This window comes from Prionailurus viverrinus, chromosome B2, assembly GCF_022837055.1.
Source record: "Prionailurus viverrinus isolate Anna chromosome B2, UM_Priviv_1.0, whole genome shotgun sequence".
NCBI lineage: Eukaryota > Metazoa > Chordata > Mammalia > Carnivora > Felidae > Prionailurus > Prionailurus viverrinus.
In genome coordinates this window covers 37,487,685-37,506,604 of record NC_062565.1, presented here as the reverse complement: position 1 = coordinate 37,506,604, position 18,920 = coordinate 37,487,685, and the positions used below count along the sequence as shown (strand labels likewise).

General features: G+C 43.9%; 1 protein-coding gene across 1 annotated transcript in view; it reads right to left on the bottom strand.

Moving 5' to 3' along the window:
- Positions 1-5,471: 5,471 nt before the first annotated feature.
- Positions 5,472-18,920, bottom strand: part of DNAH8 (dynein axonemal heavy chain 8) — a 338,484-nt gene continuing 325,035 nt past the window's right edge. The window contains exons 93-94 of the mRNA XM_047860389.1: positions 9,055-9,176; positions 5,472-5,894 (exon numbers count right to left, since the gene is read on the bottom strand). Of these exons, the coding sequence (XP_047716345.1) occupies positions 5,607-5,894; positions 9,055-9,176 (410 nt within the window). The 3' untranslated portion in view covers positions 5,472-5,606. The remainder of the gene's footprint in view (positions 5,895-9,054; positions 9,177-18,920) is intronic.

Sequence of the window (18,920 nt, the reverse complement as noted above, 5' to 3'; positions counted from 1 at the left end):
TCTTTTGAAGCAGGATCACTTTTAAAAACCTTAATAAAAAACACTGGAGATTCTATTAGACACCTAGGACTAAGTCACTGGGTAACTTTAACTGTGAGTGGCTTTTTTGGCTTTTTAAATGGAAGGAATCTCCATAGTTCCCTGATTTTTTTTTTTTTTTAATTTAGGACAGTGAATCACTTTTGACACTTTTGCTTTCTTTTACCATTGGCTGAATTGTGTTCTTGAGAATAACATCCTACTTGTTCTTCTTTTGTGTGTGGGCAAGGAAGCTGCCTGGCACGGGGCCCGTGTCAAGTCTAGACCTTGTGTCTTCTCACCTGGAATCCAGAGCAAATTTCTCCAGCTCCTTCCAGTTAACAATGCACCTGCTGGTCTAGAATGTTCAAGAAAACCCAGAAAGAGCATGTTAAGTGAACCTACTGATGCCCTTTGAAATTCCTGAATTTTAAATGTACATTTGTTTTCCAGCCATGTAAATGCTGGTATTTGCCTGATAGCCTCTCTTTTATGCACATTATCCTTTCCATCCAGATAATGAAAGCTGCTGAAATTAACAAGTCACAGAAACATAGATGTACTATTTTCTGTGCATAATTATGAATTTTAGAGGTTTATGCCATTAGCCTCTGGCTTTTAAAAAAAAATCCAATACTGTCTTGCAAAGTTCATCAGAGCATGGGCTGGACCCATTCAACCTGGGTTCAAACCCCAGCTTTGTCACTTACTAGCTTGTGAGAACAGCGGCAGGGTTTTTAGCTTCTCTGTGCCTTGATACCCTCATCTGTGGAATGGAGACGACAATGTCAGTACTGACCTCATAAGGCTAGTTTGAGGACTAGTTAAGTGTAATGCAGGCCAAGTGTTTAGACCACTGCCTGGCCCATGGTAACACTATGTTTTGAAGTCACAGACCTCACCATGAGCAGTGGGGAGTACACAGATCTCAAGTCTTTCTTCAGAGAATTTGGCAGTTTTTTATAAGCAGTGGCTAAGGAAACAGCTCTTTTCCCCAAATTCCAGTGACAGAAGAAACATCCCACTAGACTCTCCAGGCTATAAGTTGCTTTACCTATTAATCCTTCCTGCTTATTATTCATCTCATCAACTTGGTTTCTGAATCCCCAAATTTTACCTCCGTACCATCTTTCAAACGACTTGCTTTACTTCCATTCGAATTATCTTCTTTCTGGTTTCCTCATTTCACATCATTTGGTCTGGAGCAATAGCCTCTTTGCCAACCTTCGTCCGCTCCTGCCATTCCTTCAGCAGTCCAGAACCATCAGTGGTCCCCAATGTCCTTCCGTGGCATTCCCAACATGGCCCCCGCCTGACATCTCCTCCATCATTTGTCTACATTTACCAAATTGGGTTACTTACTGTCCACTCATTCTTTCATTCAGTCAACACTTAATGGGGTGCCAAATGGCCAGACTCTGCTTTCTGGAAGCTTCTGTAGAGTGGGGAGACAGGCATATGTTATTAATTCCTGAGACTAAAATTGCCAAATTCATTTGCAAACAAAATGCTGCAGAAGAAGCAATAAATCCCACTTGGTGGAGGGACAGGGGTCATGGAAGTTGTCACAGAAAGGATAACACTGTGACGAGGGGCGCCTGGGTGGCTCAGTCAATTAAGCGTCCAACTTCGGCTGGGGTCATGACCTCACAGTTTGTGAGTTCAAGCCCCACATTGGGTTCACTGCTGTCCCCTCAGAGCCTACTTCAGATCCTCTGTCTCCCCTGCCCCCCAGCTCTCCCCCGCTCACACGTGTGCTCACTCTCTCTCTCAAACATAAACACTAAAAAAAAAAAAATAGATCAAGTAGTGTAGGGAGAACTTTTCATCACAGGGTTTTGTTTTGTTCGTTGGTTTTTATTGTTTATTTATTTTTCAGAGAGAGAGAGAGCGAGAGAGCAGGGGAGGCCCAGAGAGAGAGGGACACAGAATCCAAAGCAGGCTCCAGGCTACAAGCTGTCAGCACAGAGCCCAACACAGGGCTCGAACTCACGAGCCATGAGATCATGACCTGAGCTGAAGTCAGACGCTTAACGGACTGGGCCACCCAGGCGCCCCTCGTCACAGTGTTATTGAGGTATAGCTGAAGTACAAAAACCGTACATGTTTAAAGTGTACAATTTGATACATTTTGGCACGTGTGAAATCATCACTACAACCAAGGGAATGAACACATCTATCACTCCCCAGAATTTCTTCTTGCTCTTTTGTAATCCCTTTCCTCTGCCCCCTTCTTCTCACCCTGCCAGGCAACCACTGATCTGCTCTCTGTCACTAAAGACTGGTTTGCATGTTCTGAAATTTTACATATGTCATGGAACCATACATCATGCACTCTTTTTTTCACCTGGATCATTTAACGTAGCAAAGTTACTTCGAGATTTATCCATGTTGTAGTCGTATCGATAGTTTATTTCTTTTTGTTGCAGAGTCCTATTCTATAGAATGAGTGTGCCATAATCTGTTTATCCACTCAGGCATGGATGGACATTTGAGTTGTTTCCAGTTGCTGGTACTACAAACAAAGCTCCTAGGAACATTCATGTGTAAGTCTTTGTATGCACAATGCTTTTATTTCCTTGGGTAAATATCCAAGAGTGAAGTTTCTAGGTCATATGGTAGCTGGTTCAGTCAACAGTGTAAGAAATTTAACTTTTTAACAGTGTAAGAAATTTAACAGTGTAAGAAATTACACAGAGGTGTAAGAAATTTAACTTTTAAGAAACTGTCCACCTGTTTTCCAAAATGGTGGTCCCAATTTACATTGCCTCCAGCAGTGTAGGAAGGTTCCAGTTGTTCTACATGGGATAGGTTTCCTTGATAAGGAAACAATATGAGGATGAAAGTATGTGTGATGCTCAGGGAACATCAAATAGTCATAACTGAGCAAACTGAGTGGTAGTGGATTACAAGGGAGAAATTTTATTTCAGGCCAGCTCATGGAGGGCTTTGGTATTTGGAGTGATGGAAACTCACTGAAAGCTCTTGAGGAGGGCACTACCTGGCCGGGCCTCTGGCTCTAAATGTAGCTTCCCATCTGCATACCATTCTCCCCCTCATGCTTTTCCCTTCCTTGGAATACATTCATCTACTATCTTGGTACCATTTTGGGACCATCAATGGAAAGGCCAAGACCCAACTGAAATATTAATTTGTCTTCAAGTGCATCCCTTACCCCTGGACTTCTTTAACCATTCTTTCATACGTCACGGCCCCAAGTCATACTCACATTGCAGGTGAATCCCCTATTCATCTGAGGTCTCTGACAGCAAAGATTGGGGCTCATTCATGCAACATCACTCACAGGACCAATCCCTTTTAGAAGACATGTCTTTAGACACTTCTCCTTTGGTCTTATTTTTATTCAGAGTCCAAACTAAAATAACATTTTAAATCAACGAAGGTACAAATCTCGTTGCTCATTTTGCCGAGACCAAAATGAGAATCTGTGGGCTGATTCCGAGGAGCCAAAAAAATTACTCTGCCTCCCTCCCAGCTTCAGTTAGCTTGACCATCCTGTCCTCATGCTTTGCTCTTTATGCTCACCAGGTCTCCTTCACTCAAGTGTGGCAAATTACATAATTAGTGAAAGAGCAACAATTTTGCTGAGAAAATGGTTATGTGTTTATGGAAGTTCAATGGCTCAAAATGTCTAATGAAACCATTTAATGAGCCCAAAGAAAGCAGAACTGGGCCCCAGCCAGCTCTGCAAAACTGGGGATAACTGCGAAGCACCTCCGATACAGAAGAGCATTTTGAGGCATGGCTTGGGTAGCAGGCACTCATTCCTAGGGTGGCCTCAGCCTCCCTCTCTCTCTCTCCTCCATGCTGACACAGAACAAAATAATCAGTGAAAAGTTCCCAGGAGATGGTCTGTGGCTTTAAACAGTCTCATCTATACCCTCTCTAGATTCACATCTTTCCATCTCTTTCCCAATTTTCCATAAGATGTTAAAGTCATTAGGGAACATGGAACCTCATTGTTATTCTCTGAAAGCCTACCGTGATCCAGGGGTTTAGACTATGCAGTTTGCCTTCAATCGTTTTAGCAACTAGACAGGAATATGAATAAAGTGTGTGTGTGTGTGTGTGTGTGTGTGTGTGTTACCTTGGGACCTGCAGGTTGATGTGCTATAATGCACTTTACTTCCTCTGTGCTCCCCCAGAGCAGCAGGAACTTCCAAATTCTAGCCTCCGTTCAGGAGAACATTCTTTCCAGAGAATTCCATCCTTTTCTTCAGTGTGTCTATTGGACAAGGGAAATACCAAAAAACATTTGGGCTGGGGGCTTGGTTACTTTCATTTTCAAACTGCCCTGGAAAGTTCTATGGCTTTGACATTGAATCAGTATCAGAGCATAGCAGAGGCCACTACTCTAACGTGCGTTCCATAATATATTTTCTTCTGTTGGAAAGTATCCTAGACTATGGGGAGATTTTTTCTGGGGTCTTCCCTGGATGCCTCAACCCAGGCTGCTGCTTGGCCATCTTGTTCTGTCTCTCATTGGCATCTCTGATCAGAGTGACAGAAGGATGATAGGAGATCAAGGCAACATGAAATGCTCCCTTCCTTCAGAATAGACAGGGGGAATGAAATTGGTGAATTTAGCTGAGGGTGAGCAAGAGAATTCTAGACGAGAAGGCCAGTGGAGACACTTCACTATCCTGAAGCTGCGTGAGCATTCAAATAGGACCTCATCTGTTTTGTTAAATTGACAATTTCCTTTAGCAGGAAATAAAGGTTAATGCTGAGTTTCAGACCAGCTACAGAGTAAGAAATAGCTTCACTTTTTAAAGACTTGGCTTTTTAAGGCATTCTGCATGTAACCCAATTTCGTTTGATGGAGTTTGTTTTTCCTTCTCCATTTGCTGCCTAGAAATGTGCGCTTCATTATCTCCTGCAGAGTTGGGGTTGCAGCGGGGAGAGATCTGGAGACTCAGAGTTCTCCGGGCCTCAAAAGCTCTCAAAAATAAAATAAAATATATTAAATAAAAGTAAAATAAATGACAAGAGCAGCCATCCCAGTGGATTTGCTGTCTCAAACATGTCACACCACACAGCTGTAACTCCTAAGGGGTACTGACTGGACCCCTTCAGTTTCCATTTCACAAGCACGGAGTCAAGGCCAAACCCAAACAGGCAGTGGATAGCACATTAGCACAGACATACACAGGGGTAGATTTTATTCCAGGGCAATGCGGTTTTTATTTGAGAGAAAAGATTGCATCTATCATGCCCCTTTCAGGATACAACAAATTAATACTTTGTTTTGGATTTTTAGAAAAATTTAAACCTTCCAATGCTCTAACATGAAGGAAGGGCTTTATCTACATAAAGTGATTATAATGGAATATGATTGCCTGGGATAAAATGCATTACGTTAGAATTGTCTTTTCGAATATTGATATAAGGAAACACACACACACACACACACACACACACACACACACGTGATTGTAGAGTAACAACTTTTTAATTTAAAAAGAGTAATCAAGCAATTACCAGGGAGAAAAGACACAAAGCGCCAGGCCTCTCAATAGCACTGGCTGGGTACATGGCTCAGGTGCCCTCAATAAGTGGAAGTGAATTTACTTGATGTCACACAAAAGAGCCACTCCTCTCAGGATCCAGTGATCTGGGGACAAAACTGTTCGCAGGTACACCACGGTGATGAAGGTCAAGTCAGTACGCCTCGGTTTCTTGTAAATAGGACACACATACAGCTTGGGGTCCTTGGGCGCGATGGAATTAATGGCAAAGATATGCAGCACAGGCAGCTGTGTGAAGAGCACCTTGGGAGTGGATTCTGTAAGCTTCCCATTCCGTCTGTCCCAGGCTGCTCCATCCATGTAGAGCCCATAAATATACACACCTTCCTGGAAGAGTCAAGCACGACGTAATAGGATTTTTTTTAAAACTTAGGCGCTGTGAGATGGACATTCATTACTGTAATAAAGGTCATCAGTTTAGAAAGAAGACATACACCAGTCTTAAAATGCCACCAGAAGAACAAATACCACTGGGTGCATTGCGTGAGTAAAATACTGAGCCCCATTTTCTCCTGCGGCCTATCTTGAGGCCATAAGGGCTGTGGAAACATGCCGTTATTGCTTATTTGAGCAGAGGGCTAGCCCGCTGGGGACGACAGACTTCGCCAGCAGCACCAAATCACCTGTGCGCAGAGATAAAAGTCTCAGAGAGGCCCGGTCTGTCATGTAGGGTCAGAACAAGGAACAGGATTTGGAGCGGGGCGCCATGCGAGATCTCAGCCTGTGCCAGCCAAGCCAACATGCCGCTCTAACCATCTCAGTCAGTGAGAGTTGTGCAGCCAGGCCCAGAGAACAGGAGAGTCAGAGCGCCCCCAGAGGCCAGTTGTGGTAGAAGGCGAGCAGGCCTGATAGTCAGGGAGGGGGTGTGTTAGTTCAACAGTGGCTGCTTGTCATCCTGTGTCTCTCTTTCACACAAAGGGGCCCTGCCCTTGAGGTCTTCACCATTAAATCGGGGAGAAAGACATGAATTGAATACAACACACACTTTTTAGAGAGGCTGCCTGGTGACCAACACTGAGACTAAGTGCAGGGACTTGAGGTGAAAGGCCACCTTGGGCTGGAGTGCTTGAGGGTCTTTGTGGAAGAGACAGCTTTGAAGGGTGGGCTGCTTTTGGAAAGAAAGAGGAGAGAGGGCAGGCATCCAGGCAGGAGCAATATAGTACAAAGATAGGTAGGATGGGTAGGAAAGCCCAGGCATTTTATTTAGCAGAGAGTTTAATGGTCATAAAATAAGTTAGGGCTTGACCGTGGAAGACTACAGATGTCAAACTGAAGAGTTTGAACTTTACGTTATAGGCCATGGGGAGCCATAGAACACATATTCAGTAAGAAAAGAAAGGCTAAAGGGAATCACGGGAAACTCTAATAATCATGTAAGCCCATAAGATATATCTAGGTAGAAGATGGTAACCATTTTTCCTTTCCAATGAGGAGTAGCTAAGGGGAAGCAAATGTAGACTTATTATAAGAGAGAGTGAAATTAATTGCCAAGTGTTTCCTGGAATTCCCCTCATGTGACCCAAGCGTATGAGGACAATATTTTGGGGACCAAAACCTAAAGTACATGGTTTGACAGTAAAATGGGCAATCCCAGAAAATCAGGACATATGTACGATTACCATCATTGGCAGTGACAATTACTACATGAACGATATAAAATTTAGATACCATCCTACAGTAAACTGTATCCCTTCTAGGTTCCTTTTAATCTCAGAACTTTGCAATAGTGTCACCCAAAAATTCATGTCCACTTAGGATCTCAGAATGTGACCATTTGGAAGTAGGGCCTTTTCAGATCTAATTAGTTCAGGTCATACTGAATTAAGGTGGGCTCTAAACCCAATATGACTGGTGTTCTTTAAGAAGAGGAGGGGATACCCAGAGGTACACATAGGGAAGAAGGCCATGTGATAATGGAGGCAGAGACTGAAGTGTTACCACTATCAGCCAAGGGATACCAAGGACTGCCTGCAACCATCAGAAGCTGAGAGACAGACATGGGACAGATTCCCTCCCCCCCCCCCCCAGAGCCTTTGGAAGAAACCAACTCTGCCAACACCTTGATTTCAGACCTCTGGCCACCCAAACTCTGAGGAAATAAACTGCTGTTGTTTTAAGCCACTCAATTTGTGGTACTTTATTGCAACAGCCTTAGGAAACACATACATATCTCAGTACTGCTCTAACAAATACCTACAAATGTGGACATGACTTTGGAATTGCATGATGAGAAAACACCAAAAGAATCTGGAAGGGCATGATTGAAATCGCTTAGGTCTACTTGAATGGAAAGATCGCTGGTGGAAATATACTGGTGTGCTTCTGGTGAGATGGCAGACAGAGTGAGGACAGGCATTGGACGCTAGAAGGAGGCAACCCTTGCTGTAAAGTGGCAGAAAGGGCCAGAATTTGGAATTCATCTGGTCCAGGCTTCTTCTTTGGCAATTGAGGGAGTGAAAGTCACAGAGGAAGGGAAAACGGGGCTAAGATTTATTGAGTACCTATGTGGGGTCCTAAATGATTCCATTGAATTGGCACAACCATCTTTCATGAGGTTGAATTACTGGCCTTATGTCACAGAGGAAGAAGTCGAGGTCAAAAAATTAAAGAACTTGCCCAAGTTCACAGAGCGGGTAAGTGCCAAGCAGTGGCTCTCAATGGCGTCTGCTTACCTCGGGGCCCCTGCTCTTCTCCCCTCCAGGGGTCCCTCCACCAAGGGGTCCCGCAGCTAGTGGGGGCACTACTGGAACTGGCCCAGAGCTCAGGACTGCGAATACTATTGGTCTCTACTGCCCTCCACACTCGTCCAGTCTGTGAGCAGCCCACAGCTGCAGCAGGAGACGTGTGGAAAACCCTTTTTTAGCAGACACAAATGTAACTTGTCATTGTAAAGAAAGGCTGTCTGGGGAGTTCCAGTGCTTGGCATTAATTCCTGCTCCAGCAAATGGAGGAGGTTCCAGCGTCAAAGTCCCCTGGTTACGACTGAGGAAACCCCACCTACAAAGCTGAGGTTCAATCTCAACTCCTCTTGGGTGGGCATGCATTTGGAGGTTGATACGCAGCTACCACTTGGAGCTCACTGAATGAATTTACTAAGGGCTTCTGTATGCACTATTACATCCTCCAGGCCAATGGAGGGACAGAGACTGTGGCCAAATGATTGTACCCGTGGAAAAAAACACACCCACCTTTCTGAGGAGAGGGAAATTGGCAGTTTTAGGAACGTGGCCCTTGACCTGGTTGTGCATAGCATACGTGTTGGCTGGGGGGAGGCAGCCTGTCAGGCATGAGGAGACGGACTGGGGGGTGCGATATGCCAGACCGGGACCCCCACCTTCTCCCCTCTTTGAGTGGTGAATGTTCTCTTTCAGGCATACTGCATCTCAACAGGTCTTAACCGAGGCACTCATCGGTCAGTTTTAAGCAGAATGTGAACTTGCAACACTGGTTCCAGAACTGCCCCTGCTATTTGCCCAGTGGTGCCTACCACGGGGGGTGATGTGATCTCCTCCTTGGTCTGCCGCAGAACTTCGTTGTGGATGGTCACAGAGTCCAGGGCCCAGCCTTTGTGGGCGCGGGTCACTTCCTGCCTCATTGCTGTGAGGAAGCCTTAAAGAAAAGAAAAAAGATAATGCCGATGCCTTAGATCAGTCCACTCGAGAAACAAGAAAGGAAGAAGCTCCAAGTGTTAGCTGCTTATCAACCTCCAAATGCGTGCCCACCCAAGAGGAGCTGAGATTGAACCTGAGGGGCACATTTCTTTCTGTGTTTTGTTTCTATGGGGACCTGCAATGAGCTAAGTATTCCTTGCTGGCTGACAGCAGGAAAGCAGCACCCTTTCTGCCTCAGAGAGAGCTTTGGTTTGAAACTCTCATGGGGTTTCAACCACTCAAGTGTCTAAAGATTGTAATCCAGGCCTAGCTCCTCGTCTCTATTTGAAATCACACTGCTTAGGAACAAGACTGGAATGGCAAATATTCTGCGATCGGCATTCCAACTAAAACTAGAATCAAACCATTATCAAGCTTCTATTTGCTATAATGGAACAATTTCATTTTGTCTAAGGAAGCAAGGCATAATGCCAAAATAGAAAACCCAACTTTCAATTTGATCAAACAAAGCAATCACACCGGAAAGGAAATCTATGTGTTTTAATGTGCATAATACGGTTATTTTTAAGGCAATACAAGGTTGCACATATTGTGGCCTTTCTTTAAACTTAATACAATATTTGCAAACCATGCCATTCAATTCAACAGGAGAAGCCTTTCTTGGAGAGCAGCAATTAATGTTAGAAACTACACCCTATACTTCAAATGGACTTCAAAACCTTAAGAAGATTTTATCTGTGACCTCTATATTACGTTTGGCTCCCATGTTAATAGTGAAAATCATGAATAAATTTTGGAATATGTTATGTCCCCCACCCCTACTCCCAGTCAGATCTGAGGATTATTATGCACCAGCATGTGAGAATATTGTATCAAGTTTGGGAACAGAGGGAAGAGAAGAAGTTGCAAGACATAATAACAGGCACTGAGTTACTACCCCTTGAAGCTGGAAAGAAAAACTAGGCCCTAGCTTGGCTTAATGAGGCAGTCCAGTTCTTCCAGTTTCCAAGTCCCTTCCTGGTAACTGAATTAGACACTTGGGGAGGCCCACATTCATTCATTCATTCATTCATTCATTCGTTAAGTCTCTCAGGAGTAGTTCCCGCGTGCCAGGCACAGCTCTTGGTGGGATGACCACAAAGATGAATAGGCCATCCATGGACCCTGCATTAAAGGAGCTCAGTCTAGAAGAAATGTGGAGGAAGGCAAGGCATATAAACACAGTGTTGTTATGAGCAGAGGTGTAAAAATAAACCACTCGGGAAGACAGCTCAAGGCAGGCTGAATCAAGAGGATGAAGTTGAAGGTGACTCTTGTAAGGTATGTAGGAGTTTACCAAATGGGACAATTCCAGTTAGAGGAATAGCATGTGCAAAAGCACGGGGATCTAGGCTAAAGGTGAGGCCTTTGTTTGTGCAGATACCACATCTGGCCTAACCCAAGCTGTCCCGTCACCACACAAAGCAGGCTACCACCGTCAAGGGATTAAAGAAGCTAAGTACACATAAGGAAGCCCTCAGTGACCAGACAGTGATCTGGAGTCACATTCCAAAGGTCATGATGTGTGAGACTAGGCAAAATTACGTGGCATTGAATGGCAGTTCCATCTCCCATATAACCTCAAACAGCAGGGAATGTTGGTAGAAAGGAAAACTGGAATATTAAAGCAGCAGATTAAATTAAAGGTAAAACCACCTTGGTCCAGTGGGCTAAAGCACTGTCCCAGGCTTTAATGCATTTGAATGATCAACCAGTAGGGCCTGCTGCCCCATATGCCAGACTGGGGATGCTTGCCAAGGTACCCAATACCATAAAGGTAGGGAAGTTGCAGGAAACAGCCATTGTCCCCACTCTCGTTGTGAGTCAACATGCTATGCTGCTGAGAACACCAAGCCCCACCACACCTGGGAAAGGAGTTATCTACTGGAAACTGCAATGGGATGTCCTTCTGGGATGGCTGAGTTACTTCACACCCCTGGGTGAGGGGGAACTACTCAATCTTCACTGGGATCCCACTGTCCTGCTGCAGGCCAGACTGTTGAGATGTAGTATGCCTGAAACAGAACATTCACCACTCAAAGAGGGGAGAAGGTGGGGGTCCTGGTCTGGCATATCGCACCCCCCAGTCCATCTCCTCATGCCTGACAGGCTGCCTCCCCCCAGCCAACACGTATGCTATGCACAACCAGGTCAAGGGCCACGTTCCTAAAACTGCCAACTTCCCTCTCCTCAGAAAGGTGGGTGTATTTTTTTCCACAGGTACAATCATTTGGCCACAGTCTCTGTCCCTCCATTGGCCTGGAGGATGTTATAGGACACACAGAAGCTCTTAGTAAATTCATTCAGCAAGCCTTGAATGATAGCCAACAGAGCCTGTCCTTACCAAACACTGAAATGTCTCTAATGAGAAAAACTGTCTTCCAAAATAGGATGGCCTTGGACATTATTACTGCCTCACAGGGAGGTATCTCTGCCATTATCCAAATAGAATGTTGCTCATTCCTGATGAGTCTGCTAACGTATTATCTTTATTAAATCACATGAAGACACCAGTGAATGCCCTGAGTGATCCAGCTCCCAACCTAAGGAACTTAATAAATCAGTGGTGAGAATCACGGAGCTATCAGTGGAAAAAGCTGTGACTAACTTTGGGGATCATTGTCTTAATCTGTGTTTTCTCTTGCATGTGTCCATTCTGTTGGCGTGGTATCTCCCTCCTATGCAGCCAGATGGCTACCGAAAGAGCCAGCTTCATGCTAGTGAAACCCCTTGCTGACTGCTCAGGTCCCATTGCGGAAGAGGGGGAAGGTCATCAAGAGGACACAGCCACCAGCTGATCTGTGAGCTGCACTTGGGCAATTGGAGCCTCCTCATTCCCTCCCCTGTCCTTGAAATGTGTGTTCCACTTGCCCTTCCTGCTTCCAGAAGCTGCCCTAAGGACATAGCCTTGAGATAGTGATGTATTGTTGAGGCCATCTGGATGGTATACATGACTGAACTCAGTTAAGTCCTCTATATAAACTTTTAACGTTTGGCTGTTGGGTACAGAGATCTATTTGGCTTCTGGCCACCCAAGATAAACCTTTTATGTAAGTGTCCTTACTTATAAAACCTTCCACCTACCAATCTGAATGGCCTGCGTCTTTCTTCCGTCTCTCCCTGCTCTCTGCATATGGGGGCTGGTTTCAGATTACACCTTCAAAGCTCCCCAGGAAGGTGCAAACCAACGGTGAACACAATAATAAAATCCAATTCTTTCTTGTAAATCCCTCCATGAATGTCATTTTCATCATTCAACACTAAGCATGCATCCTTGTGGCGTATTAGACACTGTGTATCCAAGTAGAGTAGTTGGATTTCAATTGACCCTATTATGCAATATTTTAAAATTCATCCCTGATCTATGAACCTACCAGGTCACAATGCACAATACATGAATCTTGGTCTCAACCGTCCTTTGGCACAAATTGAATAATTGAAATTTTCTATAACATTTTAAATTCCAACTAAATTGCAAATTTAACCTCTCTTCATATGGCACTCCAGACAATGACATAGGTGCCAGATGATGAATGACTGGGGTTCTCTCTTATGTAACACACCTGCTTTGAAGATTTCAGCCATTATTGAAGAGCTCTGAAAACCTCCTATCTCCTGCCTACTAGGGGATATGCATGATGTTGTCTAGTTTACTTCAATAGTATGCCTCCTAATGCTTGGGTAGCACTTTTAGTATGCCAGTAGGTAGAATCTAGAACACAGATTACCTTGAACTGTTAAGAAAGGAAAATGTTAAAGAAATATATCTGAGGCCTGAGAGTGGAGGGCAGGGAACTGTTCTATGGGTAATTCCCACCCAGAGAACATGGAGAAGATAACATAGTTTTTCAAGTCTTGATAGTTTTGTTTTGGCTTCCTAAAAAGAAAAACATGATCTTGTGGAATTCCAATTGCAGTAAATCCACTGAAATGTTCACTATTGAATTTAAAACAATGAATGGCCACCTTTCTTGTAGACTAATATCAAGGCTAATGGAATCAAAATCTTTGTTTTCTGAAGCCTGTATAATTTTATTTATTTTTCTTTTTAAAACATTTTTATGTTTGTTTATTTATTTTGAGAGAGATAGCATGAGTGGAGTAGGGGCAAAGAGAGAGGGAGAGAGAATTCCAAGCAGGCTCTGCGCTGACACAGTGCAGAGTTGGATACAGGGCTCAAACTCACAAACTGTGAGAGCATGACCCGAGCTGAAATCAAGAGTCGGTGACTTAACTGACTGAGCCACTCAGGTGCCCCTGAAGCCTGTATAATTTTAAAAGACTATTGACATATTTTTCTTTATAAAAACTTGAAAAGCTTTTGTCTTGGCACCAATTTAGTTTTAATAATTCTTAAACCAAATTTCAACCATCAGTGGTAGAAAAGTGATTCATACTTTCATATGTTTGAATTAAGAAACAAAAAGTTGGGGGAAGTCTTCACCAATAATAACCTTTTGTTCTTCATGATATTTAACCACCCACATGGAAATGGGTGATTTGACTATTCAAACATCTGAGTTGCATGTGTTCTAAATGAGGTGTTTAAAAAAATTTTTTTCACCTTCAAACTCATACAGCACAATGAAATCTTAAAAGACTTGTCAAGTTTTTCTTTAAAATTTTCACTTTCAAGCTAGTGTTGTACTTTGGAAACTCAGGTCTAAAATAACATGTGTTGTGTCTTAATTCCTATAATAGTAGTAACCCAACATTTCAGCAAACTAATTACTGTTGTTTGACTTGTGCAATCAGTCAGCCTAAAGAAAGCTGTAGAGTTCTTTAAGTATCATTTCAAACATGGCCTGAGAAGAGACTAAAGAAATAACTAATCAGGAAGGTTGCTTGTCTCAGTTTGATAAGGAGGAGGTTAGTATTCTGTAATGATGCTCCTATCAGCCATTTTTTTTTCTTTAATAAATGAACCGGTCTTTATGTAACGGGCCTTAGGTTGGGCAGTATTTCCTGTCTTATTAGTTACCAAGCCTCCCAGTAGCATCTTCAAAGATGAGGAGAAATGATGTTCCTGCTGCAAGCGTATGACAGGCAGTTTTTCCCCCAAATGAGAAGCAAACAGAGTTCATTAGTACGTTAAATAAAGGTCAGAAATCGTTAAACAAAGATGAGGCTGATCCACCCGGTTGAATAAAAATGCACCAGGCACCTCTCCTGATGCTTTGCTAGATGCTGTAAGGTGGGGGATCTTAAACTTGGCTGCAAGTTAGAAATATCTGGAAAGTCTTATAACTCCTGATTCCCATGTCACAACCCAGATCAGTAAAATCAGAATCTAGAGGTGGGACCCTGGCATTGGCATTGTTTCAAGGCAGGGCTTCTCAAACTTTAATGTTCTTAGGTATCAGCTGGGGAAGGAGCTTTTATTAACATGCAGGTTATGATTCAGTAGGTAGGTCAAGGGTAGGGGCCTGAGATTCTCCATTTCTATCAACCTCCCAAGTAGTACTGATGTTGTTGGCTGGTGGACCACATACTGGGTAGTCTAAGGCCTAGTTTACACATTAGAATGACCAAGGGAGCTTTTAAGAAAACTAACTGTCCAGACTCTAGAGGCCTCATCACCAGAGGTTCTGATATAATTGGTCTGGAGCCCCAGGCATTACTATGTATTAAAAGTTTCGCAGGAGATTCTATTGTACAGGTAGGGCTGAGAAATACTGCTATGTAAAAAGATCCACACAGCAGGCCACTGAGAGGTCACTGACCCAGATTTGTTTTAAGAACAAATTTGACAAGTAGTAACAGAAATGCCCCATGTACAAGCAAAATATTAGGAAGGCTGTCAGTTGTTTGAGTGGACTCCTTCCACAGTCCCTTGAGACATACATGCTCTCTGTGATGTTGTTAATCCAGGACGGGGTTGGCTTCAACAGAACCTGAGTATAAGTGGGAAAGCTGGGGCTACTTCTGTGGTCCCCTAAACCCACCATGTTTTATGTGCCAAAATGTAATTCCTTGAGCTGCTCTACCTTCTCTGAGTGCTACTTTATGCTTCCTTTCCCTTGCCCCAATCAAACCTTTCCATTTTTCCCTCTAGAGTGGTTCTATGGTCAACCAACTCTTCACAGAACATTCTCTCCATCTTCTTCCCCTTACTGGAGCCCTGCTCAACTCTAAAGACACAGTCCTTCCCAATTGTTCCTCCATCCTTTATGAGAATCTCTGCTGCTTTGACAAACACACCCTCAGGCCACATGCTCCTCCCCTCTCCAAATACTATCTGCCTCCATTCACTGAGCATCCTCGATCATCTGGGCCTCTTCAGCATCCATTTAGCATCTTGACCTCTCCATTCCCTGACCTTATCATTTCTGAAGACCTCCTGAACTCCACCTTTTCTTCCTTTCTTTCCCAGGTAGTCTAGATTCATTCTTGTCATCACTTGCCCAGCCAAAACTCCAATCCTACATGAATCCAAATGTCCCCCTTCCTATACCTATTCCAGGCTGCCGAATAATACTCAGACCACCACATCATTGCCACTTTCCTCGACAGGATTCTCAAAGTCACCCACGAATCTTTCCCTGTCTCCCTCAGTAGCCCAATTTCTCAAACTTCTGCCCCCTCCTTAAGTCTGTCCTCCAACACCTTCCTGCTCCTGAGATCACTTCATGTCCTTCTTCAAGGAGAAAATAGAAAGCATCAGATAAGAACTCCCTTATCTCTCTGCCATCAAACTGACAAACTCACTTGCATCTACACTCATTCCTCCCTACAATGTGTATGGTGTCCTTCCACCTTCTCAGAGTGCATCTCTCCTCTTGGAAGCCATCCCCTCTTTGCTTCTTTTATCTCTGTCTGTTATCTTTGTGTGCACTCTCTCTCTGTCTGTCTCTCACTCTCCTTCTATCTCTCTCTACTGGCTTCTTCCCAACCATATTTGAATAGACTCAAGCCTCTTCTATCATTATAAGAAGAAAAAAGGAAATCCTTTCTTCTTACAACCACTCCTCCAACTTGCTTTTCCTCTTCAAAGCCAACTTGCTTGAGACAATTATCCTTCTTGTTCATATTCTCTGTCTCTCCATTTCCTGTGGTCCTACTCACTCTTCTTGAAGTCTGACTCCTCCACCTCCCCATCCACCTCACTGACACTTCTTTTGCCAACAATCTCCTTGTTGATAAAGCCATCTGACCACGTTTGGTCCTATCTTACTTGATTTCTGGCAGCTTCTGTCACTACTTCCTACTTTCCCCTCTTGTCTTCTACCACACTATGCTTTCTTGGCTTCCCTCTTCAAAGCTGTTTGGATATGAAAGGACCATTCACAAGGATTGGGTGATCTGGAGGATGGTGATACATAAGCAAATGTACAGAATCTTGATGAGGATGGTTTAGGAGGAAGATGACCAGATGGCAGTACTGGTGAGGTTCACAGGAGTATGGAATACTCTACATTCACAGCTGGAAGTGAAGAATCAGAATCTCAAACAAGGACTTTGGATGAGTCAGTCATATGCAGATAAACAGTTGCATCTGTGAGAACGGTTGACATCATCCATGTAGGTACCAGGGCCAAGGGCAGAACTTGCTTGAGAAGAGCCTACAAAAGTGGACTAAGAAGCAGTCCTAGAAGAGACAGGAGGAGAACCAAGGAAGGTAGAATTGGCATCCTAGTATAGTTAGGGGGAATGAAGTTGGCAAGAAGGTCACTAGGTTTGGTAGCCTTGGAGACAGCAGTGATGAGGCTGGCCAGATTACAAGGGATTGGACACTTGGTAAGGAAGATAACGATGTGCAGAAACTAGAATTATAAGAGATGTGTATAAGGATTATGACTGAAGCCAGGTACATCTAAGCCCCTGTGACATGAAGGCAAGGAAGATGGGTTGTTACTCATTTTGGAGGCATTTTAAGGTGTCCACAGTCGTCCAATCATTCTGTGGTTTGAGGATAGAGCAGGTGAGTGCTATCACTCAGAGGTTTAGAACCCTGAGGTCCATTCACCTGGCTTCCCTCAGACATTAGGGGAAGCTCTGGTTCAGCACACAGTAGCTTTGGGGAATGATTATGATTGTTGTGGGATTAGAAGAAATCTCCCAGTCCCTTCTAATCCTAAAATTCTATTAAACCTTGGTGCACTTTTCCACCCGACAAACGTCAGGCTTTTTATAAGACAAACATTCAGAAAGTGCTGCTAGTTGATGATGTTGCCCTGAAAACAAATACATCAGCAAGAGGTTATAGATAATTTTTACTATAAAAAAAGATAACAGGACAAAAAATACCTATCCCCTTGCTTTAGCAAAATCCTCTCTAACAGAAAATCTTGATTTGTACTATGTATAACTTGTCACTGGTATCTCCTTTGTCAGACTGACACGGATTGTTGAGACACTGAGAAAAAAAGCAGAAAACCTAACAGAAGTTGGCATCCAAATGGCATCAGGCTCCAGGTGGAGTTAAACATTTGTAAAACGATACTACATGATTCAATCTAAGATAGAGGTGTGAGGCCTGAAGAGCATGTTCAGCCTCTGCATCAGCAGTACCTGTGAATCATACCTAACAACAAATGACAAAGCATGGCTATCAATTAAGAGGTTTTGAAAGGCAGTCAATCCCTACTTGAAGCGAGGCTCATTACAACTCATTTTCTACACCTACGACACAGGCGTGCGTGCGCACACACACACACACACACACACACACACAAATTAGAATCTAAATCATATGTACATGATACTCTGAAAATGTACACCTGTGGGAACAAGAGACAGAACAATTCCTTCAAGAACCCTGAGAAGGACAATCTTTTTTTTTTTTTTTAATGTTTTTATTTATTTTTGAGACAGAGAGAGACACAGCATGAGCAGGGGAGCAGCAGAGAGAGAGGGAGATACAGAATCCGAAGTAGGCTCCAGGCTCTGAGCTGTCAGCACAGAGCCCAACGTGGGGCTCAAACTCACGGAGTGTGAGATCATGACCTGAGCCGAAGTCGGATGCCCAACCGACTGAGCCACCCAGGTGCCCCCTGAGAAGGACAATCTTAAACAATATGTGAACATGTGTATCAGCAATTGCTGGAGTACTAAGGTCCTCTTGGACCTGAGTAATCACTGGGGTGCAAATCCCTGCACTACCAAAAGTTGAGCCATTGAACAAATATTATAGGGTCATGGGTACAGAGAGCTTGACCATTTTTTTAATATTTTTGAGAGAGAGAGAGAGAGTGGGGGGAGGGAGATAGTGAGAGAGAGAGAGAGAGAGAAAGGTAGAGAAGATCATGTGTGAGTGAGGGAGGGGTAGAGAGAGGGAGACAGAAGATCCAAAGCAGGCTCCACGCTGTGAGCATAGAGCCCGACGCAGGGATCGAACTCACTAACTATGAGATCATGCCCTGAGCTGAAATCAAGAGTCAGCTGCTTAACCCAATGATCCACCCAGGCACTCCCGCCTGACCATTTTAATAATCAAGCCTAACTGCCATATAGGTGAGCTCATCAACTACTACAAGAAATTATTGTGAAGGGGACTGAAAATACCATTCCATGGTGGCTGACTCAGCCTCTTCGAGTATGACTGACAAAATATCAGACCGCCATAAGGCAATGGAGCAGTGCTACAAACAGCATTCAGCTCAGACACAGACTGGGGGGCACACAAGGCTATCACCTGTCCTTGTGGCAGCATGGGCCTTGAAGGCACTTAGGCCTGAGGAGCAATCTTTAGAGGTGCCACGGG